Source organism: Lepidochelys kempii, chromosome 5 (genome assembly GCF_965140265.1).
Source record: "Lepidochelys kempii isolate rLepKem1 chromosome 5, rLepKem1.hap2, whole genome shotgun sequence".
NCBI classification, from domain to species: Eukaryota; Metazoa; Chordata; order Testudines; family Cheloniidae; genus Lepidochelys; species Lepidochelys kempii.
In genome coordinates, this window is record NC_133260.1 from 99,475,016 (window position 1) to 99,500,236 (window position 25,221).

Genomic DNA, 25,221 nt, shown 5'->3' on the forward strand with positions numbered 1-25,221 from the left:
CTAAATTAGAAAACAATGCAGAGCGGATGGGGGAGTGAAGACAGGGCACGTCTGTGGTAAATGCAGCCTGGGCACTGAAGTCAAAAGGACCCCAATGAAAGTTTGGAGCTTGGTCTTTCAACGTCTTGATGAGCATTCTGACTCTGATCCAGCAAAGTATTTAAGCACGTGTTCCATTTCAAAGTGAAGTTTGGATGCTTATGCAGTCATCCAAATCTTCTGATGCCTGTCTTGTCCCTCTCACTTCTTTGTTCCAGTCTTTTTTCCCTTTCTCCTCTTTGCCAAATCAAATCCCTCTCTTTAAATCCCCAAATCATCTTTCTCCTTTTCCGATTCTTAAACCTCACTCTTTAACCCCCAACAGGCTCTCATTTGACAGCTGTTTTCCTGACACTGGCCACCTATTCTCCATAGGCCCTCACCTGTGTTGGTATCACACTGAAAAGATCTCTCCATGTTCCACACAGTCTATTTCACTCTGGCTAAGTCCTCTGGTCAAATCTTACATGCAATAGAGATTCCCCTGGTAACAGTAACCCCAGAATGTAGTGCTCATTTTGTCCATCGGAGGCCTCTGGATACTATAACACTTTGTGAGAAATTTCAGGTGTCACCCAACCTTCCAGAGATTACCAGACCCTAGTAGAGTTTAGTAAGTTTGGAAGGTCTATCTGGGACAAGAATAGTGTGTGTGTCTGTGTGTGGAGGGAGAGAAACTCATCCAAACTTTAAAAAATCTAAATAAAAAGTTTAAATTTGGGTTGAGGTTTGGGCTCATTCTTATTTATTTCTCAAAACTAGTCACCCATTCTAAATGTATAATTGCTTTCTTTCTGAAATATTCAAATGTAAAATGATGGTTTATAAAGTTCTCCTTCTGCCTTAATGCCAGATCATTGGAATCATGTTTTGATCCTCAAATTTGTAGTCACCCAAGTCAAATATAAATCACTGACTTTTAACTAACACAAGCATATTCAGCTGTCCCTGTGTTTGAAATTCAAACATTCAGGTTTATGGAATGATAAATTTGTGACAGTTGAGCAAGAAACTGTTGCAAAACCTAGGTTCCTTGGATAAATGCCATTGTTGATTAATTTTAATATATTTACATTTTATGTAGATTCTTAGCTGTTGGCTAATATATATTCTAGTTTCATTCTTTAGAGATTAACAATATCTCTTGTGTGGTCAGTTTCCAGTTTAGTGCACTGTTTCTTTTGAAGGATTTGTTTTCCTGAGTTCAACTTTCAGAATCACACTTTCACAAGCCGCCTTTCTGAAAATAAAATACAATTTAAAAAAGAGCCTGTCAGGGCTTGTGCCAGTTAAATCCAAGCTCTCAGAGGATTTGTTTTTCTTTTGGCGTCAGATTAGATGTTCAAATCAAGCAGTGTTTCTGGGCTGCGGATGAATGTCTATAGAACTCTTAATGAGGCTAATCCCACAGCAGCACATTCCAAGTAGCTAATGGGCGCAAGTTCATTGCTTACTTTAACATCTCTTGGGTCAGAATGGAGTGAATGCCTTGCTTAGTGGGCAGTCATGAGTGCATTATTAGCAGAATGACCAGCAGCAGTGAAACGTGGACAACATAATATGCTCTGGTACTGCCTTAGACACCACCCAAGTTTGATGTTCAGGTAAAAAAATATATATACTATATATATTAATATATATACACACTAGCCTTGATCTGTTTTGTTGTTGTTAGTTTTGGGGTTTTTTTTATTTTTTATAGGAGAGTAATATTGACTCCAAGGAACTAAACTAAAAACAAACTAAGTCTGAGGATAAAAGATGAAAGGTAATTTATTAATTGAACCCATTGAATTAATTTTTGGTTTGCTAATTAGCATCAAGAGACCGTGTTTGTGGTATAATGAAAAGCAAAGACAAGCTGTATCGTTTGCTATTTTATTAATTCATATAGCACATCATAATTCATGTAAAGTTTATAAACTGTTCATATCTGACTTGCATAACAATATTAAAGTTCATCTAGTCACTTATCTCTGCCTTTGACTCTAAGGTGAACACCATGTTGCAAGTAATTTTATTATCCTTTTTCATTTCTGAGAATGAATGAATATAGATATACTATTTTTATTGCAAATTATCTATCTCAGGAAGTTGTTGGTTCAGTGCAATACAACTGGATGCTGTCTTTTTGGGATGGAAGGTGACAGTGAATTATGAAAAGATAAACCATAATATTTGGCAGGCAGGGTAATAGATCTTTTAAGATCTAAAAGGTAGAAATCTTTCTTCTGATGGAGTGAAAACAAGCTTTTATTTTAATTTGCTTTTTTAACAATTTTCCAAACATTCTTTGTTTTTTAATGTAAAACAGAGAAACTCAAGGGCATATTATTATATTTAACACATCTCATTTTTCTTTTGTCTTCAAAATCTCAATTGGAGTTACGAATTGGCAAATAAATACTGTAATTTCTAATACATAAAATTTTGCCTACTATTTAAACCTTTTTTAAATATGTGCCTCCCCACTTATTAAAAAAATAACGAAGTATTGTTCTATGAAGTCTCTTTTGTTCATTTTCTATTTGATTTTTTGTTTAGATCAATTCAGTTCCTGAACTATCTTTAAAGAAGGTACTTTGGGCATATTTTTAATGAGTGAATTCTCCGAAGTCTACTGTAAATTGTTTTTGTGGATTTCCATAAAATTTCAGAAGTATATGAAAAAGGCAAAGTTCTAGGGAGCCCTGCCATGTTACTGAGGTAGAACTTTGTGGAGGTGTTTTGTACTAGGAAATTACTTAGGAAGTCATCCAGAAATGTGGCATGTAACAGCTATTTTATGCTTTCCAGAAAGACGATAGATGTGCCAGGCACTTACTTTAATGTTAAAATAAATAAGTAAACTTAGCATAACTGAATTTCCCTTACTTTGAGAAATGTTAACATGTATAACAAAAAAGTGATTCATAAATCCGCTTCTACTTATATTGACAAATACTTTTCTAAGGCAATAGTACAAAGTGATATCTGAATAATAAGTGTGGCTTTGTAATTGTAATGTTTTAGTAAAACAAAACAATGTCCTGCCCCAAAATTTTGAAGTTCCTTTCTCATTGTCCCAAGTTGTATATTCTTTGGATTTCAATGGCTACAAGTATTCACTGTAGGTAAATATTCAATTGAAGTTTTTTTTAAAAAAAAAGTTCACTTTAAAATGCATTAAAACCCTAGTTGGCTAATAAGGAAATGGCTCATTACGTGTGAAAAGTCCATTAAATTACTAAACTGAAAATTGGCCAATTTAATATTGACTAACAGGATAATACGGCATGCAAAAATATGGTTCCTATGCATTTTCGTACTTATTTTGATTGTGTTTCAGAGCCTTTCAAGTAGCTACCAGAATTCATAACAGAGAGAGAGAGAGAGAGAATAAAGTCTATTAAAAATTGTACACTTTTCTTAGACTTCCAGGATCTCTATTATACTTTTTCTCTGTATATTAAATATGCACACCTTGCCCCAGGGCTCCATATCCTAGCAGCCCTCGTTCCACCCAGGGGGAAAAGAGTGTCTACCATGGCTCCATCTAGAGTTCCTTAAAGCCTCTCTGAATCCTGGCTAGTGGTAGTCACTTGGAATGCCTTCTACTCTTTATGATGCCTCCTTCTGTAATGTAAAAATCCTGACTTTTGTAAAAGTGTAATCTGGTAGATTGGTTTCAGACTAAAAATAACAAGAGTAAAATGTGTAACTCCCTCAGCTAAATAGTCAATGATTAAGAACAAGGAATCAGTTCCGAGTGGAAAAATGCAGAGAACAGTTTTTATTTAAAAGCTTAGCTGAGGTGATTTTACACTATTGCAGAGATGTAACATTGTTTTTAAAGTCTGCACATGTGAAAATTCATGTAGTCTGAAGGATTTTCTCTGATTTGCACACATCCAAGAAACGTGGGCCTCAGGGATCAAAAATAAGTTGCAGAAATTTTGTGTTGCAATAAGGTTGACAGTAAGTGGAATATCAAGCAATGATGAGGTCTCTCATCCTATCTATGTCACACTTAATTTCCTAAAGGCAGATTTTCTTTTTTTTTCCCACTCTTTTATATAGGCATTATCACATTGCTTAAATTTGTCTGAAACTCACTTCATGTTCCTTAAACTTCACCCACTTTGGTATAGTATGTTTCATAATTCATTGCTCTCTTTCACCTGTTTGTGATTAGTATTAACAATATCCCTGTTTCTGTTGTGTGACTGTAAAAATACTATTTTATTCTTTGCATATACTTTATAAGATGTACCTGTTTGTGCTGAATATTTTGAGATTTTCCTTCAATCACCTGAATATTAAATGGAAATAATTACGTTCTATCTGCAGGAATCCACTGGGTAATTTACCAGGACACTCACTCACTTGATTCATCAAGAACTACCCAGATAATTAAAAGGAGTTCAGAAACTCTGAAGATAGGTTTCTCTTTTGTTCAAAAAACAAACCACCACACCTCTTCATTCTTGTCTGGAAATAAGATCATACTGAGAGAAAATCTTTTGCATTACTGAGTACATTTTTGGCTATAGGCTCAGATAGTATAAAGCAGCATAGCTTAATTTAATTTGATGGAGCTACATTAATTTATACCATATAAAGATCTGTCCCTTTATATTTCAAGTTTCAAAGTAGCAGGCATGTTAGTCTGTATCCGCAAAAAGAACAGGAGTACTTGTGGCACCTTAGAGACTAACAAATTTATTTCTACAGCTCACTTCATCGGATGCATAGAATGGAACATATAGTAAGATACACACACACACACACACACACACACACACACACACTTATTTATTTTTATATATATATATATATATACACACACACAGAGAGATAAGTTGGAAGTTACCATACAAACTGAGAGTTTTTTTCTCCTGCTGATAATAGCTCATCTTAACTAATTAGCCTCCTACAGTTTGTATGGTAACTTCCAACTTATCTGTATATATATGCTCTAATAAATTTGTTAGTCTCTAAGGTGCCACAAGTACTCATGTTCTTTTTATGTTTCAAAGCTTCCCTTGTTTCACATGTATCATTTCCTGCTTTGTATGTGCTCTTTCCTCCAAGACACTTTAAGTGACATTGCGATATGCTGTTTAACTGCAGTTTCTACAAAATGTTGCAGAGGATTAATAGTGGATTGCCATTAATTTATATTTTAGTGGGGGGAGGGGTTAATGTCTAAAAATTTTACTATACATCCAACATAGCCACATTAGTTAACGTAACAGAGTACTTTAAAAAATTGTTTCTAAATTGAGGACATGTTGTTTTCTTACCACTTAGAAAACTTTGATCAATTATTTGTTTTAATTTGTTTTGCTTTCATGGTTTCTGTCATGTGAATGTAGGCACAAGTATTAAATTTATCTGGCCAATAAACATGAACATATTATAAATTTAAGTATATTGAACTTTTTATTGCTATGCTCTTGAAATGCACCCAAATTCTGATGGAAAATGTTTACTGATACAGCATGTTTGCAAGGTCAATAATTAAAGATTCTCTCCATGTTTGAGTTATCTTTTCATTTATGCTTGAAATCTTGAAATTGTATTTAATGAACAAATACAGTTTATGGGATTTTTTTACACTCTCTCTTTCAGGCTCAGAAATCATGGATAGAGAGAGCATTTTACAAGAGAGAATGTGTTCATATCATACCCAGCACCAAAGACCCCCATAGGTAATTGTATTGCTATATGCTACAGATTGTATAGTATTGTATTGCTACATACTATGAAAATGAAACTATATAGTTACAAGAAAACAACTGCGTAGATGATAATTTTTTCCAAATCTCTGAGTATTCTATACAAAGACTGGCTTGTATTTTGGAACCATTCGAGATGGATTTCCGTGAGGCATGGCACCAATACTTTATACACCCCAGAAAGTGTCAATTGAAAAACAAAACCTGAATTTATATCAGTGTTTCATTTGTAACTTAGTCATCTTCTTGGTGATGTATTCCAGTCCCCTGAATATTTGTACTCTATATTAGAGACACAGCAGCTAGTATTGTAAGGGACTGATAGACATGAGCTTCATGTGTGACTAAAATATGTTGATGTCCATGTGAAAAAGTTTTATTTAGCTTAATGTAGTCTGTGGGAACGTATAGAATGTATTGGGGGGGGAGTGGGAATCTTTGCTTTTTTTTATATTTAGAACAAAGCACTTTTTTATTTAGTTTTACACAAAAATGACATCACAAAGGAGAATCACAAGTCAAAAAAAGTCATATCTATATTGTAACGGTCTGTTTCCTAGGCATGTCAATGTATTTGCTACAAGACAGGACTTCTGACAACTCTGTAAAATCACTTCAGCCTGAAAGTGACTTTCTAAGACTTTGCAGTGCATGCAAGAAGTTTCTTTAAACATAGCCTGATGCATTTTTAGGCCAATAAATGCAACTAATTTTTCCTTACTGCCATAGGTGTTGCTGTGGGCGTCTAATAGGTCAACATGTTGGACTGACTCCAAGTATCTCCATTATTCAGAATGAGAAAAATGAAAGCAGACTAACTCGAAATGACAATCAGTCAGAGAAGTGGTCCATCAGCAAGCATACTCAGCTCAGCCCAACTGATGCCTTTGGAACCATTGAGTTTCAAGGAGGGGGTCACTCCAATAAAGCCATGGTAATCAAAACCCTTTCTTAGTATACTAACTAATGCTACTAACCACAAAAGGCATTCACGCAGTATCTTCCTTCTTACTTAATTCATTTAACAGTTTTACCTGCTGTAAAGCCATATGTTTTCTAAGTTTCATGGGTCATGGAAGGAAGAAGATAGTTGGACTATAACTTAAAATCAACTACAAAAGATACAATGCTCCAGGAAAGGGCCTACTGGTTATGATGATAGAGGCACTATCATTGAGTTGTTAGAGTAAGGGACAGGATGTCTGGACTATCTGGATTAGGTTCCTGACACTGACCTACTGAGTGATTAAGGGCAAGTCCATTAATATTTCAGGGAAAGTTATATTATATGCTATATGGTTTCTTCCAATTCACACCTAAAGTTCTATGGATATTTTTCATGGGGAGGTGAATAGTGAAGTAGACCAGTGTCCCGGGGTAACAAAGCTGTTTTTTCTACAGTGTTACCCAGATTGGGAGTGGGGCTACATCTAATTCTTTATCCTGTGCTTGGCTGTATCTTCCAGAAATTATGTGCATATCCTCTGGCAGTACCTATTCTGCCAGTGCAACACCAGTTGTTCAGGTGTGTTTACAGGTGCATTAGTAAATGTCTTGAATTCCTAGTTCCCTTTGTCGCGGTTAACTCACACGATTAAATCAAAAAACTTAATCACGATTGATCGCAGTTTTAATTGTACTGTTAAACAATAGAATACCAATTGAAATGTATTAAATATTTTGGATGTTTTTCTACATTTTCATATATATTGTATTCTGTGTTGTAATTGAAATCAAAGTGTATATTATTTTCTATTATACATATTTGCACTATAAAAATGATAAAAGAAATAGTATTTTTCAATTTACCTCATACGAATACTGTAGTGCAATCTCTTTGTTGTGAAAGTGCAACTTACAAATGTACATTTTTTTTGTTACCTAACTGCACTCAAAAACAAAACAATGTAAAACTTCAGCGCCTACAAGTCCCCTCAGTCCTACTTGTTCAGCCAATGGCTAAGACAAACAAGTTTGTTTACATTTACAGGAGAGAATGCTGCCTCCTTCTTATTTACAGTGTCACCAGAAAGTGAGAACAGGCATTTGCATGGCACTTTTGTAGCCAGCATTGTAAGGTATTTACATGCCAGATATGCTAAACGTTCATATGCTCCTTCATGCTTCAGCCACCATTCCAGAGGACATGCTTCCATGCTGATGATGCTCTTTAAAAAAAAAAAAAAAAAAAAAAAGATTAATTAAATTTGTGACTGAACTCCTTGGGGGAGAATTGTATGTCCCCTGCTCTGTTTTACCTGCATTCTTCCATATATTTCATGTTATAGCTGTCTTGGATGATGACCCAACACATGTTGGTCGTTTTAAAAACACTTTCACTGCAGATTTGACAAAACGCAAAGAAGGTACCAATGTGAGATTTCTAAAGATAGCTACAGTATTCGACCCAAGGTTTAAGAATCTGAAATGCCTTCCAAAATCTGAGAGGGATGAGGTGTGGAGCATGCTTTCAGTAGTCTTAAAAGAGCAACACTCCAATGCAGAAACTACAGAACCCTAACCACCAAAAAAGAAAATCAATCTTCTGCTGGTGGCATCTGACTCAGATAATGAAAATGAACATGCGTCGGTCCGCATTGCTTTTGATTGTCATTGAGGAGAACCCGTAATCAGCATGGACGTATGTCCTCTGGAAGGGTGGTTGAAGCATGAAGGGACATGTGAATCTTAAGTGCATCTGGCATGTAAATGTCTTGCAATGCCGGCTACAACCATGCCATGCGAATGCCTGTTCTCACTTTCAGGTGACATTGTAAACAAGAAGCGGGCAGTATTATCTCCTGCAAATGTAAACAAATTTGATTGGCTGAACAAGAAGTAGGACTGAGTAGACTTGTAGGCTCTAATAAAGTTTTACATTGTTTTATTTTTGAATGCAGTTATTTTCTGTACATAATTCTCCATTTGTAAGTTCAACTTTCATGATAAGGAGATTGCACTACAGTACTTGTGTTAGGTGAATTGAAAAATACTATTTCTTTTATTTTTTTACAGTGCAAATATTTGTAAATCAAAAATAAATATAGTGATCACTGTATACTTTGTATTCTGTGTTCTAATTGAAATCAATATATTTGAAAATGTGGAAAACATCCAAAAATATTTAAATATTAACAGATATTATTGTGATTAATTTTTTTAATTGCTTGACAGCTCTAACTATAACTTCTTTATTCTCAATTAATTCTTGCTTCCTCCTCTTTTTCCCTCTCTTTGACAGCCATCTCCCACAGTTCCTGGCTAATTCATAACATTGTTAGAATCCTGGTAAATTGCAGTCTGTCACTGTCTGGCATGTTTGGTAAACTTTAAATATATTTTATTTCTCTCACATATTGGACAGCATGCCTGTCAGAGTCAGTAAATCAACATGTGGGAGGATTACAAAGGATTTGAAGGTTTGAAAGTCAGTGGGAGTTAGGCATATAACTGTGATTTGTGCCTTTGAAAATCTCCACCTGTATCTGTTTCTGAAGTAGTAATTCTGTGAAGTATCAGAACACAGTGTCACCCATGATGAGTAGATATAGAAGCAGCTAGAAAATTAGTGTTTCCCTGAGGGTCTAACGATCCCCTAATGCCTATTCAGTGGCACCTGAAAATTGATAAAGCGAATCAACTCTCATTCACTCTAACAGAAAAGAGTGTACAAATATGTCTAGTTTAGTAAAATGAAATAGGATTTATCTAAAGGGAATAAATCAAGCCACCCATTTCACAGTGCTGTATATCACATTCAGTGGAAGCAAGACGCTTCTCACCAAACCTGTGCAATTCAAGGACAGCACTGTAAAATATGGCAAGGAACAAAAAATTGTACTCATCAGTTGTAAAGTAGAAAGATTATTTCCAAGGAAATGAAATGTAATGGGAAGCAGGAAGTTACATCCACTTCTTCTATTCTCCAATCATGATTAGTGAGGGGCTAACATTAACCGTTCGTAAGGTGCTTGTTTACATTTTACATAAACTTCTGAACCTTTTGAGAGCTTCTTCCCTCAGAATCCCCAAATAGCAACCGACTCTCTTTATCTTGGTCATTCTCTGTAACTATTTGGCAGGCATCAGTGTTTCTCTGCTTTTAAATTTGGGGCCACCCTGTTTTACCATAGAATAAATGAACTAGAATAAATAAAGTGCTTTTGGAACCTCACTCCTTTCTATGTGAGATATTAAGCCTGAGGGAGAGGGAAAGCGTTTTATGTAATCAGAAGTTCCTAGGGGGACACCATTCACTATGGGATAGAACTCAAGGGAAGCTTGAAAGCAATGCTAAATTTGAAACAATCGGTATTGGAGCCCAGCAATCCTGCCACCACATCCCAAAGCAATAGAAGGATAGTTTGGATGAACTATGGAGGGGTCACTAAAAGAAAGGAAATCTAATCTGTTAGTCAAAGTTAGTGTTCATTTCAAAGGATGGGTGAAAATTCAGGCTGATTTTTATATTGATTTAATCTCCTCTACGTATAACTGCTGCTCCATCAAGAGAAATCTTACAGTACTGGACTGGAATACTAAAAAAAGAGAATACAGAGATGATTTTCATATATAGAATTCTAAGGGTTACAGTCCAAAGTATGTGGGCCAAATTCTGCTCTGAGGTATAGATGTGCAATTCCCACTGAAGTCTGTTATCACATTTTAACAAACACTAGAGCACCAATACTATAGCATCTAATGGTAACTTTTGACTTAGTATATGTGTGGAAAATGAGTGCATATTATTATGGATAATAGTATCTGTGACATGCTGGTGTTCTATTATAAAACTGCTGTTGGAGGAACTCTGGACTTATTTTAACAGTACCAGAGAATAGGAAGAACCAGGAAGACATTTGCATCCTGCCAACCATTCAAAGTCATTAAATCACATCAGAAGGGAAAGAGAACAAACAAGTTCTGAATGGATGAAAAGCTTCCATAAAGCCGCCAGACATTCAGAAAGTCTATTGATGGGGAAAATGCCTTCAAATCATAGCTTCTCTGAATAGCTGAGCTTCTTTCACGCTATTGTACATAAAAGGATACAAAGCTCAACATGCATATGACCACAGTAAGGTGACAACCATGAAAGCAGGTCTGCAGAACTGTAACGGTGACTGGTTTTTTTTTTTTATGATAAACTAAAGAGCTAATGAGATAAGTGTCTCCCTTAAAGGCCACCCTTACGGTGCCTGACAGCCATAGCACTGTGGGCAGGAGAGTGTAGTGTGAGAGCTGGGTAAGTACATAAGCTTAGTTGTTGTGGTTCTAATTATGAAAAGAATTAAACCTATACAGTACCCGAATATGCATCTGAATTTACCTTCCGCAAGGCTCTCATTTTGCAAGACAAACCAGATGGCCATTTTTGCCAGTGATTAAGTGAGAAAAATGAACAGCCTCCAGAACCTTGAGAAATAAGACCTAGATAAAGAGACTAATGTATATCAAGCCTTGGGGCCTTGCATATTTTCAGGAGACTTAACACTTACTCTCACATCAAATGCAATATATAAGTGTAGCATAAAGTTACTCCAGTTAATTTCCTAAGTACAGATAAAATCTGTTGTGTCTCATTTACCACTGTATGGTAATTCTTTGCATATGCTGAGTGTTAGTGGCAACCATTATAGATAAATATTATACCCACTTTAAAAATGGATAAAACTGCAAAACAGCAAGGTTAAGTGATTTGTTGAAGATCACCCCAATAGTCAATGGAAGAATTTGGAATAAAAATCAGAAGATTTGAGCCATTGTACCTTGTAGAACATGCTCTGAGGCCTAAAGATTGATGGTATTCAGCAAGATAAAACAAAATCGAGTAACATCATCCAGATCCATGGTAATCACAAAACTATAAAATCTTGAGGGACGAAGAGCAGTGAGGATGTCAGGTATTTAATTAACAGAAAGACAAATGAAAATTTCCACCATGCGCAGGTTATCCATGGAGAAAATTTGATCTCTGTTTATATTTAAATAAAAGGGTTTCAAGCATCTGATAAATAAGGTAACTGTTTCCCCTTTTCAGGTTTCAGAGTAACAGCCGTGTTAGTCTGTATTCGCAAAAAGAAAAGGAGTACTTGTGGCACCTTAGAGACTAACCATTTTCTGCTGCAGTTTCCACGGTATGCATCCGATGAAGTGAGCTGTAGCTCACGAAAGCTCATGCTCAAATAAATTGGTTAGTCTCTAAGGTGCCACAAGTACTCCTTTTCTTTTTGTTTCCCCTTTTGTAAGTATATTATTTTCAGTTGAAATACAGTTAAGTTACCATTAATACAGAGTGACAGGGAACGTACAAGTACTTTGTAAATGAGTTTACTAGTGAGCATCATTATATCCCTTTTTAAATTGTAGCGAAAATCAAGAACAAAGCTACAATAAGGCCGTAATAACCAAAAAAAAAAATCAATACAGAACAGTAACAGAGGAGAACATAATAGACTGAACATCCTCAACAAAATTGGGCCATACCATTCCTTTTAATGGTTCAAACTTCATTTTTTCCTCCAGAAATGTAAAACAAAAATTCCCAAAAGACATTAATTTTGCTAATATCCTATTTGTGAAAAACTGAACTCTATGGGGCTGCTAAATGGACTTCACTGGGTATGTCCTGACATAACTGAGGACATTATTTGGCCTCATGCTCATTGTAAGAATTTCTGCCATATTTGTACAAATAATTAAGTGTGATGCCAACACTGTTCTCAGTTTTCTTTTTAAAAAGTTGTTTTTCTTAGGGTAGACATAATGAATCACCTTCTAAGAATTTGTCAATGTTGTTGTAGCCATGCTGGTCCCAGTATATTAGAGAGGCAAGGTGAGTGAGGTAATATCTTTTATTGGACCAACTTCTGTTGGTGAGAGAGACAAGCTTACACAGTCCTGAAGAGCTTTGTGTAAGCTCAAAAATTTCTTTCACTAATGGAAGTTGGTCCAATAAACATTGTACCTTACCCACCTTGTCCTTCTGAGAATTTGAGAGACATACCATATGAAATCATCAGCGAAAGCCTGTGTAGTGGTATTCTATCCCATATTTCATCAATGTTATGTATTTGCCTACAGCATTACTAATTCAGAGTATCTACTTTCTATCCACATCTCCAGCATATGTGCAATGGTGATACATTTTTAGTAACATTTAAATTAGTTTTCCTGTGCCTATTGTGGAATTAAATTTACCATACTCTTTTCCACTTATCCTTTTAATGTTTTAGGTGAATCATGTGGATAAATTAACTCTCTTATGGCAGAGTATATTTGAGATTAGATTATAGTGGTTGTTAAGATCAGTTAATAAAGTGGTGTTTCCTCATTTCTTGTAACAGTTGAGTGTCCTATAATAACTACACCCACGTTTCTAGATCTGCAATTAGTAAAAATTTTCTTTGGTTTTATAAAATGGTTAATCCTGTTAATACTCAGCAAATGCATTACAAAATTTCTCCCTTCAAGGGTATATACAATATTTGTGGTGCGGCCGGTATTAGCACAGCTAGACAGAAAATAACAGGTTTTTCAAATTTAAGCAAAATCTTCTTTATAAACATTTTCTTGAACTCAATATTTAAGTTAAGGAAAATCTTTAGAGTTTCAGGTTTAATTTCCATGTGTTTTTCCCCCTCTTGCAATCAAAATAAAACACACATGCACACACACAAAAGAAGGGACTCTATTAATGTTAATTATTTTTATTGTAATTAAGCACTTGTGCTCAGCACAGTACCAGACATAAAAATACAGACAATTTTACCCACAAAGAGCTCACTGTCTAGCCATAACAGAGACACAATAAACAAGATATACTGGAAAGCCCAGAAGAGGAAATAAGTAGGATTTTGTTTTAATAAAATAAAATTGTATATAAACCTACAACAAAAAATCAAAACTCGGGATTTGCAGGACAGAGCTTGTAGCACAGCTCATTAGGATATAGTTACCCAGCCTCTATGTATTAATCTCTCATCTATTTGTTGGCACCAACCTTCTGCTGTTTCATCAAATTCTTTATATATCTTTTAAATTGTTTTATTACCAAAGGCTTTTGGGCACTAAATACAAATCTTCCCCCACCCAAAAACTAGCAACATGGCTGAATCAATAAATTCTCCAAAATGTTCGGGGGTTTTATTTGCCAAGGACCACCACTTTGCCACATTGCTATGGTCCTCTGCACACGTTCTGCTCCTTAAAAAGACCTCCATCACACAAAGGAGCAGTAAAGAGCTGGGAAAGAGGCTGAGAACTGCTAATTCCATGATCTTTTGAAAGAGGTCAAGGGCTAGCGGAAGAATGGAGACAGGAAAATTAAGTCAATGTCATCAACAGATCTCCTCCTGGGTGGAGAGATACCATCCAACAGATCTGTCAGCGAGATTTGAGAGATGCAGTAAAATGTTTTAAGGCACCTGTTTGAAAAGCTTGAGAATCCCTCTTTAATGAATAAGAGTTACCTGGTTTACTAAAAAAGAAAAGGAGTACTTGTGGCACCTTAGAGACTAACCAATTTATTTGAGCATGAGCTTTCGTGAGCTGTAGCTCACGAAAGCTCATGCTCAAATAAATTGGTTAGTCTCTAAGGTGCCACAAGTACTCCTTTTCTTTTTGCGAATACAGACTAACACGGCTGTTCCTCTGAAACCTGGTTTACTAAGTAAGTCATTATTGGATTTAGGTGGGCTTCTAGTGAATTATAAAACAGTACATGATATGCCATCAGGTTTTATATCAACCCCAACCCCAAGAATACATGCATGCAAAATATAGCTTGACTGTCAACTTCTAATTAAACCAAAATATGAAAAATTAATTGACTGAACAGAGATTTGGGGGGTCTGGACCTTGGTAGACCAGGTGGGAACAATCATGCATTGTTGCACTGTGCATTGAATTTAAAGGACCAAATTAAACTGCTGTGTTGAATTTATCCTCCTCTTTTTAACACACAAATAATTCTGGAACCCCTTTCATTAATTGGGACATTTGAATCCTATACAGATTTCTAATTAACTCTGCTTTGCTGAACTAAAGTTGCTTTGATCATGGTTATACAAGGTTGGATGGCTGATGGCTGCTTGAAAGGTTCACAGTGAATTAAATACATTTAGTTCTGTTTTTAATAATTTCCTGCTAATCCAAAGCGTTCAAATGATACTTTTAACATGCTCATTGAGTGGCTGGCATATGTTTGCAACTTCAGAAGACAGAAAGTATATTACTGTGGAAAAGGCTTAGTGTCCCTTACATTGTTCTTTCATGTTGAAATGCATCATTGTGGCTATGAGGCAGGTAAATAGATTTGCCAGATATAGTTTCTCATATATAGCTTCAATGTGTTGTATTTTATTAAAGTGTCTTGGAAATCAGCCACACCTAAAAATGCATTTGCGGTTTTAAAAAGTACAGATTTGACAAAACTGCACAGGAAAGATTTTAAAAAGCCATTAGTGCAAGGAGAGAGAAACAAGGGGGGATAATCTATAATCCTTTGACATTAAACCATGAAAAAGACAATGGGTTTTATTTTTTGACATAGCAAATTATTAATATTCAAAATAAATTTACAGCATTTGAAATAATAAGGGTTCTGGAGAAAAAAGTGAATGAAATACACAAAGGACTAGATCAAGGGTAGACAAACTACAGGCCGCATCCAGCCCATCAGACCTTTTAATCTGGTCCTCGAGCTCCCGACAGGGAGCGGGGTTGGGAGCTTGCCTTGCTCTGCTCCACAGGTGCAACAGCTCCACATGGTTCCTAGAAGCCGGAGCAGCCAGGGGGCTCTGCACTCTGCCCCCACCCCAAGCGCCAGCTCTGCAGATCCCATTGGCCGGAACCGTGGCCAATGGGGGAGTGGGGGCAGTGCATGCGGACAGGGCAGCGCGCAGAGCAGCATGGCCCTGCTCCCAAACGGGGGACGGGCCACTGTTTCCAGGAGCTGCTTCAGGTAAGCGCCGCCCAGATCCTGCATCCAAGCGCGCTTCCCCCCCCCCCACGCCCCAACCCCAGCCCTGATCACCCTCCAAACCCTTTGATCTCAGCCCAGAGCACCCTCCTGCACCCCAAATCCTCATCCCCAACCCCACACACACACACCCGTGCCCCAATCCCCTGCCCAGCCAAGAGCCCCCTCCCGCCCTCCAAACCCCTCCATCCCAGCCCGGAGCACTCTCCTGCACCCCAAACCCATCATCCCCAGCCCCACCCCAGAATCTGCACCCCCCAGCCAGAGCCCTCATCCTCCCCCGGCCATGTGCCCCAATCCCCTATCCCAGCCAGCCCTATATACAATTTCCATACTGAGATGTGACCCTCAGGCCAAAAAGTTTGGCCACCCCTGACCTAGATCCAAAGCCCATTGAAATCAATGAGTGCTTCCATTAACTTTCTTTGGATTTGAATAAGGCCCTAAAATATTAAAAGAATATTAATAAAGATCCTATTCTGCTTCTGTTAGCTAATGAGAGTTTTGCTCTTGTTTATAATGGGAGCCGGATCAGGCCTTTTGCTGTGAGGCACAAACAGCAAAAGATTCAGAGATTCAGCTTAGTTTAGAAAAGCATCTGAAACTTTGGACAGTTAATTGAGGTAGGTAAAATGGTCATGTCATCATCCAGTTGCCACTAGTGAGAAAATACAGGGATTTTCCAGTTGCCACTAGTGAGAAAATACAGATTGCGTTGCAGAAGGCAAAGTATTAGGCAGTATGTTAATCGAGGGAAAATTCAGAAATACTTAAGTGTCATGTCTGTCAACAGCAGAATGAGTCTGTGCAGTGAGTTTGTAAGTGTCTCCCTCAAATTATCATTATCAGCAATCAGCCAGGTACAATGCACACTGCAGTTTAATTATATGTACTCTAATAGAGGCATTGTGGTTGGAGAACTGTATGGCTCAGGATATGAAAAATTTTACAACTAGATTACCACTGTAGTTCAATTCTAACCTAGGTTGGGCTATTTTGCAGCCATCTGGCTGTTTATTGGTCAATGAGAAATGAGTCTGAGTTTCTGGCTAATCCCTTGATATGAAAATAAAGCATCATAATCACAGCTAGTATTAAGTGACATTTTTGTTGAGTCTAATCGTCAAGCTATAGATTAAATGGACATGGGAACTTGAACTAATCTTTCATCCTATGGTGTGGCCCATCTAAACTAGTTCAGTGGTGAGCCAAAGCACTTTGGCAGGTTGCTGTGGTGAAGCTTCTCCTTCTGCTTCCTATATTGTACCTGTTCTGTTGATAAATAGCAATGCTGTCAGTTTGGCTTCTTTCACAAGTGTCAAATTCTCCTCTATAAAAATATAATCACTTATGGAGCTGAAAGGTAGATATCAGCCAAAGAGATATGGGGAGACTGATGGAACTGAGCAGCGATTTGGCTCAAGTTCATAGTTACATTTAAAAATCTTTCCGAGCAAGTGGCGTTGAAGGAAGCCAGTAATGGCAGCAGAATCTAAACAGAAAAGGGAAAAGGTCAAATGTTCTACTACAAAATAGAGAGAGATAAATTATTAATATGATCAAAAATGGTTTTAAAAGCACTTATTCATAATTTAGTGGGTGCCTTGGAAGTGATGACAAAAGAATGATCCTATACACATTAAATTACATCTGAAGTGATTACAAAAGAATTATCCAAGGCACACCAAACTGAAAATGCCCCCCACAAGAGCTAAAAGGAATAAGATAATCACAAAATTGAAGTCTAGACATTTCTTCTCACGAAAAGAAAATCCAATATTTTAGCCCCTTGACCTTTTCTCAGAGGAGTTTCTAAGATTTAAATTTCCTTTGCATTGCTGGTTCTTGTAGTTGAGAAGACCCACTCAGATTTGTTTACTCACATTTCTTCATATGATAAAATTTCATTTCACATTAAGAGTATAGTCCTTTTTCTCGCCTAAATAAGAACAAATGGTGATTTGAAATTAGTGATAATTTTCAGATAAATAAAAGAAAATATTTCTTCAATATCTTGTAGTCAGCTTATGGAATTTGTTACTGCTGGAAGTTATAGAAGTGGCTGAATAAGGAGTTAATATTTTTACCAGTTGGTAGTTATGCAAGCTAAACTGGGGTTAATGAAATCATGTGTTTTATGGAATAAACCGATTGCTACAAGGGTCAGAAGGAAACCTCCTCACCCCCAGTCACGCTTTTGCAAGATGGTTGATGTGCATCCTACGCAATTTTTGTCTTCATTTTAAACATTTGGTGTCTGTCATGAGTGGTGGCAGGATACAGGATTTGATCTGAGCAGGAGTGGCACATGGGATGGTCCTACAACCTCTGCTTGTAACAAATATATATGAACATCATCAGTTAAAATGCATATATTCATCATGGGAGACTGAACACATCAACTCTCATTGCCAACAAAACCGAAATATAATACTCAGACCAACAGAAAATCTTCCCTTTTTTAACTATTCAGAGGGTTCAGCATTTTAAGATGTTGAGTACCCTCAATAATAGTTACAATATGTGGCTGCTAACCCCTGCCATGTAATAGTGGTATAACCTTTTGTAACCCCAACTTCTGTCTGTGACAGGGAGAAAGAAATAAAGATTAGTGTCTTACCAACATTCCTGTTGTCACAAGTCCATGATATCCTCAATTCTTAGTGAAGCCCAGAAGTTATGGGCTTCATGCAGGAATTACTGGATGGAATTCTTAGTGAAATCTATTATCTTCAGCATTCAGCCAGTGCACTCAAATGCCTAGCAGAGTTTGCCTTTCAATTTCAGCAATCCAGCCATTAAAGCCATTACACACATACTTGATAGTACAGTACATGCTCACCAGATATACACTACATATGGCCTTTTGCCTCCTAATAGTAAAAAGACTTAGCAGATGTTGGGAGGATTATTATAACTGTAGAGTGAATCAATATTTTTTAACTCTGGTGTGCTTTTCAGTTGGACCAAGTTCTTATTCGTTTGTTTTCTCATGATCATTTGTGCAAATGGGGCTCTGCTTGCAGGAATGTTGAGAAAGGCCATTTGTCATTGAATACCCATATTTGCATGCAACCACAGATATTAGCATTCATGCCAGAAATACTCCATCTGAAGTTTCACATCCACTCAGGAAGCAGAAACAGTACCATGAGACTTACTGTAGGTGACCAATCACAGACCACAAAAAAGGAATAGACATAGTAAAAATGAACAAAATGTTCATGAAATATGTCAGCATAATATGTTCTTTGAAATGTACTACTGTTCTAAAACCAGATATGCTTATTCTGAAGTCTGTGCTGTGGATCTGAAGGTTATGCTGATAAACCAAGAGGGGTGGGGGAAAGAAATATATTAGTGGAAGGTTCCAGAATAATTGTATGTACTCTAGTTCAACCTGAAGTTATGGTCTTGATGCAGGAACTACTGGGTGAAATTCTATGGTTTGTCTTCTGCAAAAGTTTAGTGTAAATGAACCTAATGGTCCCTTCTGGCCTTTAAAACATATTCTCAGTCGGGGTAATAATTTATTCTTTATTAAATCCACACAAGTGAAGCAAGTTGAAAGGGGAACCTTAATTCAGCCATTTCCTAACTTCTGAGTGCTCGACTTTGCAACCTTAACCTTAAATGCAGGCATGTCCACTATTACATATTTTGTAGATGTTTTTCAATACATTTGTCTAGAATAAAGAGAGTTCTAAATGGAGGTATGATACCAACTGCCCCTATGGCCTTGGGCAAATCACTTAACCTCTCTGCCTTAATTTCCTCATCTGTAAATTGAGGATAATGTTTATCTATTAGCTCCTGACAGGTGTTGTGAGGATTGATTGATTAATTATTGCAAAGAGCTTTGGAGAGAGTAAACTCTGTGAAATGGCTACCTATAATTGTCATAGTCTGTAGTTTCATAAATTGCTTTTTAAACCATCAAAGTTACAATTAATTAGTTTTTTGTTGCAAAAGTTGTATGTTTTAAAAATATTTTCTTGGTGTTACACATCATGAGTCATAACCAACCTTTTTCTTTATCAATGCCCTTAATTCTGCAGTATGTACGTGTGTCTTTTGACACAAAGCCTGATCTTCTTCTACACCTAATGACAAAAGAATGGCAGCTTGAGCTTCCCAAGCTTCTCATCTCTGTGCATGGAGGCCTTCAGAATTTTGAACTTCAGCCAAAACTCAAGCAAGTCTTTGGGAAAGGTCTGATTAAAGCTGCCATGACAACTGGAGCATGGATATTCACTGGAGGAGTAAACACAGGTAACAAGCAACATTAAAATAAGAGCTTTGTGGCATCAGGGAGGCTTTCATCATTTTAACATCATGATTTAGAATCAGTCCAGATTCTAAAGAGAGGCTGAGCCATTTTATGGTAACTTTTTCTTTTTATTGTACATTAGCAAGAAAATGCCAGAATAATATGTATTGAACAGCTCTCCAAGAATAAAAGGTTTATTAAAGCATGAAAGACAGATTGTAAAGTGCAAAAAATAAATCCTGCTGTGAGACCATCTGAAGTGTTTTGTCAGAGGGGACTTCATGAGACTAACATCAATGGGTCCAGGTACCGTTTATGGAATGGAGTGATCTGCAGCTAGCAGCCTGAAAGGGTAGCTAGTTTGTAGGTATTACAAACAAGAAACTTTCCACTTCATTAAAGGAAAATATTTTCATCCAAAAAAAAGGCAACTTTTATCTTTCACTTATAAGAACAAGTTAGATGTGACAGAGAAAAGAGTTTTTCTATTTTATGTGCCTGAAAAAATAAAAGCCTTTAATCTGAATAAAAGTCATTTTTCCCCCCTCTCTGTGGATTAGGAGTCATTCTCTCCCCCCCCCCCTCCCGGTTTTTTTTCCCAATTGTCCTTGCAGAAACAGAGGTAACATGTTTCAATTTGTATGCAAAGTTGAACACATCCAAATTTTAGAACCCTGACATGGAAGTTATTTTCTACCTGTCCACATGCGTTTTATAGTCATGGAGAGACTGAAATGATGGGGAGGCGGGGAAATGAGGCAAGGCAAAGCATTCTACATATGGGGAATGATAATATGTAAAATTAAAGTATGCACACGTGAATTTTTGTGGCACATTATCTCTACCTGAGTCAGCACAGCTACATTACATCAATATTTCAGCATTATTTAATCCTTTCAGTGCCTATGGAGAGTAGCATATTCGTTCTACCATATTGATAATACAGGCCTGATACAAAGCTCATTGAATCTTTGCATTAATTTAAGTGGGATTTGGATTAGGCATCACATATTTTGAAGCTCAGTTCAGAACATGCCTAATGAGATTGTTTGTTTGTTTGTTTGTTTTTTGTTTTTGTTTTTGTTTTTGTTTTTTTAATATATATTGAATTAAAGATGACTACAGTAATTGTTAGCCCAGTTTCCTTTGTTTCTTAGCTGTCTGGGAAGTTTGTCATCTTCTCAGCTTTCCCATACCTACAACAGAAACAGGAGCAGGTGGAATCTCTTGGTATTTTTTTAAACATCCCCAATGCCGCAGTTGGAGGAGGAAGGAAACTAGAACAAGGGTTGGCCTGTAAATTGGGGTGGTGATAATTTTGTTAGATGTTCAGATCGTGTGGCGTTGAGTGTGGCAGATATAGATAGAAAATCCTAATTAAAAATGCATCCATCTGTGGACCTTTTAACCATACTGCAATAGGCTCGCCAACTCAGCATTTCAAACCAAGCTGCGAAGATGTCTTCAGAGGACTGAATATGAAGTTGTGCTTTGTAGAATAAGACTGGAGTTAAGAGAAAAAGCTCTATGTCCATTATAGTAGTTTGCAAAGTGTCATAATTGTAGCTGACAAAAAAAAATCCCAAATTGATATGAACAGGTATTTTTTTCTGTGCCAAAAAATTATTCATAGTCAAATAAGACTGTGAGAACAACCATTGTTGTGTATGATCCTAAAATCAATCCTGAATATTCAATTACTTCTATTTACAACATAAAGTATACAGAGTAAAGCAGAAGAGAGCTCTGGGGTCAGATTTTTAAACAAGTTGGGTACACAGTTGTGAACCTAATCTCTTCTTGCAGTTTCCATAGTTGCATGCACAACTCAAAAATTCTGCACATAAACCACTCATTTGCACGTACAACTATAAAATTTGTTTTGCATAATTGTGATAACTGTGCACTTAAATTGGGTGTCCAATTGTACATGTAAATTTGGTACCTAATTTGTTTGTAAATCTCACCCATTGTTTTGGATAAAAATTCTTTCCAGCATTTCCTTTCTGAAGAATATTAATAATATTAGATGCAAGGTGTGACTATTGACCTGAAGTGTGTATATACATTAGCTGCTGTCACTCACAATGCACCCATAATATGGTAATATACACACATTACGTGGAATGCAACTAATGTAGTAGTTAGACAGGGAGCTAGCTGTATGTTGTTAAAAGGCATAATAGAAAACCCCCTAAAATGTTGCCCTCTGAGTAGTCATATTCACGACATAACATAAATAGCATATGCCTGACTCACCCCATATCTTCTTATAAACAAATTGCTTCAATATCCATCTGGAATCAGAAGCTGTATTTCCTAGAAAGCAATAGCTTTCGTAGACAGAGAAGACCTGCTATGCACCATCAGGATGTGGGATCACAGATTCATTTGGCTGAGATGTGTGCATTTTGCCCTCATCTGCCAGACAATGTGGTGGCAGCCAGGAAGATTAGAAGATTAGATGTCAGGTTTTTTCACTGTTGATTTTAAATGGGTATAAGAGGGTAGTAGCTATGGGGAAACTTGTGGTTATTGTCTGACTGTTGTAATCTGTCAATGTCACTTTAGGATTCATGGAACCAGAGCAGGGAAACAGTAAAGAAAACTGGTTTAAAAAAAAATCAATCTAAGAATGTAATTTGGAACCAATTATCCCCTCAGTGAGCACAAGTAGATTTTAAATGCATTTTATGCAAAGCTGTCAGCAAAGAAGAGCAAGTGACATTAAATTCCACGTGCTGCTGTGCTACTGTTAGCTGCAGTCAGGTGATGAAAGTAGCTCTTGATACAAGCTGTGTCAAAACTGTTAGGAAAGTGAGCCTGGAAAGCAGAAAAGAAAGCCTGAGTCCAAAAGCAACTGTCCAGCCTGGCACAGTAACCTGTACATGTGCACTGTACAGACGTTAGCATAGGAATGTAATTAAAGTAACCAGAAGTTGCTTTAGACAGTGCAAGCAGTAATCAGAGTATGGCAAGCCATGGGGCAGTCATTTTGTGTGCACCAGTCTCTACTTTCTTGCACTTCCTGCCGGCTTTTCCCTGGTGACTGGGTTTGTGATTTGATGGGATGGTGCCACTGCTGTCTACAGCTGTGTGTAATGGTGCTTTCACAACATTTCCATCAGTATTTCAACCGCCTTATTTGTGGGTTATATGCCTGAGAGGTTTCAAAATTTGAGGGGACAATCATACATGCTACACATTTTCCCCCCTTTTCTGTGCATTTCTGCGTACTTGGAGAGGATTGAAGATATACACACTACACATATTAGAGTGTGTATGTATCTGGATACAGATGAGAAAAAGCAAAGTTATGATGATCAGTGTCTTCATTTTCATTGTTAGAGTTGTGGAATTTGTTGTTTACATTAATTTATTCAGTAAGGTTGTATGTAAAATACACTGAACTAGTAAGGCACTGTATATATCAATCTAAATTATTTTATTATGGCCCCAGTTCTGCAAAACACTTAAGGAAATACTTAACTTTAAGCGCATGCTTAAGCACTGTGCTGAATAGGGATGTGATTAGGAAAGCATACACTTAAGTGGTTGGCTGATTCCAGACCAACGTGACCAAAAATGCTGTGCTTTGAATTTTTGATTATGAGCCTGTTTCTTTTTTTCAGGAGTCATTCGGCATGTTGGAGATGCATTAAAGGATCATGCCTCAAAATCCCGAGGGAAGATCTGTACCATTGGTATAGCCCCCTGGGGAATTGTAGAGAACCAAGAGGACCTGATTGGCAAAGATGTAAGTCTTAGGGGATCTGTGTCATCTACAACATACCTGTATATTCTGGGTTATTTTGTCCTTTACTTTTTCTCAGTGCTTCTCAGATAGAAGTGGTATTTGTAGTCAAGCTGCTTGGTAAAAGGCAAATACTCAGGCATTTTCAGGCATGTTCTTAAATTTATATTTTGTGGGAGCATAGCAAGATTAGAACAGGAAATCCATCCTGTAGATTATCTAAGGCTCATGAAATAAGGCATTCCAGTTTTTTCTAATATATTTTGTATGCTTTCTTCTTTTTTAAAATAAGACAAGGAATTTCCATTGAAAATCTACATTAAAAGCTTGTTAAAGTTTCACAGTAAATCACTAAATGTCAGAGAATGCCAAAGCTAAGGTTTCATGCACAACTTGAACTCTGCCCTCTTTTTTGCAAATGTACTGTGTTGCGGTCTTGAATTCCATAATTACATACTGTTTCCCAATTAATATATAATTATTCCACAACCTTGGAAAGCTCATATTATATGAATTCTTCATTCATGAGCCAGGACTCCACAGAAACCCTGCCCCACATATCTTCTAAGGGGTGCGGGTAACATTTACCATGCATCTTTCTTCATGTCATCCTCTTTACGGCTAGATCTCTCTCTATCCCTCCCACCTCAGGATCTCCCTCTCTCATTGTACATAATGTAATAACTTTATAATCTGCCTGCTTTCTTGATTTTGCCTTGTTTGAAATTTTCCTACCCCTTTTTCCTGAGAATTTTGAATGAGAACTTGTGTTTGACATTTTGGGTAGATGTTGGAAATCCCAGTCTATATTCTACTAGAATTGGTTTATATATTTATAACAAAGGTAATATAGAATACAGTTTTTATCTGAATTACTTTAAATCTGTGTCCTCCCACCTGGATTTATTCATTTGCACTCAGTATAGAATGGGGAAAGGCATTCACTTATGAGTTAAGTTGAAAGGAATTACAATAAGAGTAAAAAGGAGTGGATCCAACTGGAATTTATCGTAATTCACTGAACATGTAACCACAAGAGGGGGAGAGAATTGTGGGGTACAACTTTGTACTGTCTATTCAGTCTCTGGCCTTTACATGATACAATACTAAGGCTCAATCCGCCAAGATATTGAGGGTGCTCAGAACCTGGATGGAGATGGTCACCAAGGAGAGGGCTCTGTGGAAATAATTTAGAATCCTATTGTGACATAATTGGGGATTCACTTAAAAACTAAGCCAAAAACCATAACAACCACAGGAATAAAATATTCCTGGTGATTTTAAGTGCAAGGCTGACATAAATGCTGGACTTCAAACAGTCTTGACTTAAATTGTGTGAAATGAGTGGCAAAGTATTGCTTTGGAATTTAGGGATGAGCCAAGAGAGTAGTAATACTTCAAAAATCAAAAATGTCAAAATGTTTGAGAATTGTAGGCTGGCGCAGTTATTCTAAGC

The 25,221-nt window shown here is 36.9% G+C and overlaps 1 protein-coding gene across 5 annotated transcripts in view; it reads left to right on the forward strand.

The window, feature by feature from the left end:
• Window positions 1–25,221, forward strand: part of TRPM3 (transient receptor potential cation channel subfamily M member 3) — a 636,037-nt gene that overhangs the window by 430,121 nt on the left and 180,695 nt on the right. For all 5 annotated transcript variants that reach the window (XM_073345156.1, XM_073345160.1, XM_073345157.1 and 2 more), the window contains exons 2-5: window positions 5,653–5,732; window positions 6,489–6,693; window positions 19,800–20,013; window positions 23,644–23,768. In XM_073345156.1, coding sequence (XP_073201257.1) covers window positions 5,653–5,732; window positions 6,489–6,693; window positions 19,800–20,013; window positions 23,644–23,768 — 624 coding nt within the window. The remainder of the gene's footprint in view (window positions 1–5,652; window positions 5,733–6,488; window positions 6,694–19,799; window positions 20,014–23,643; window positions 23,769–25,221) is intronic.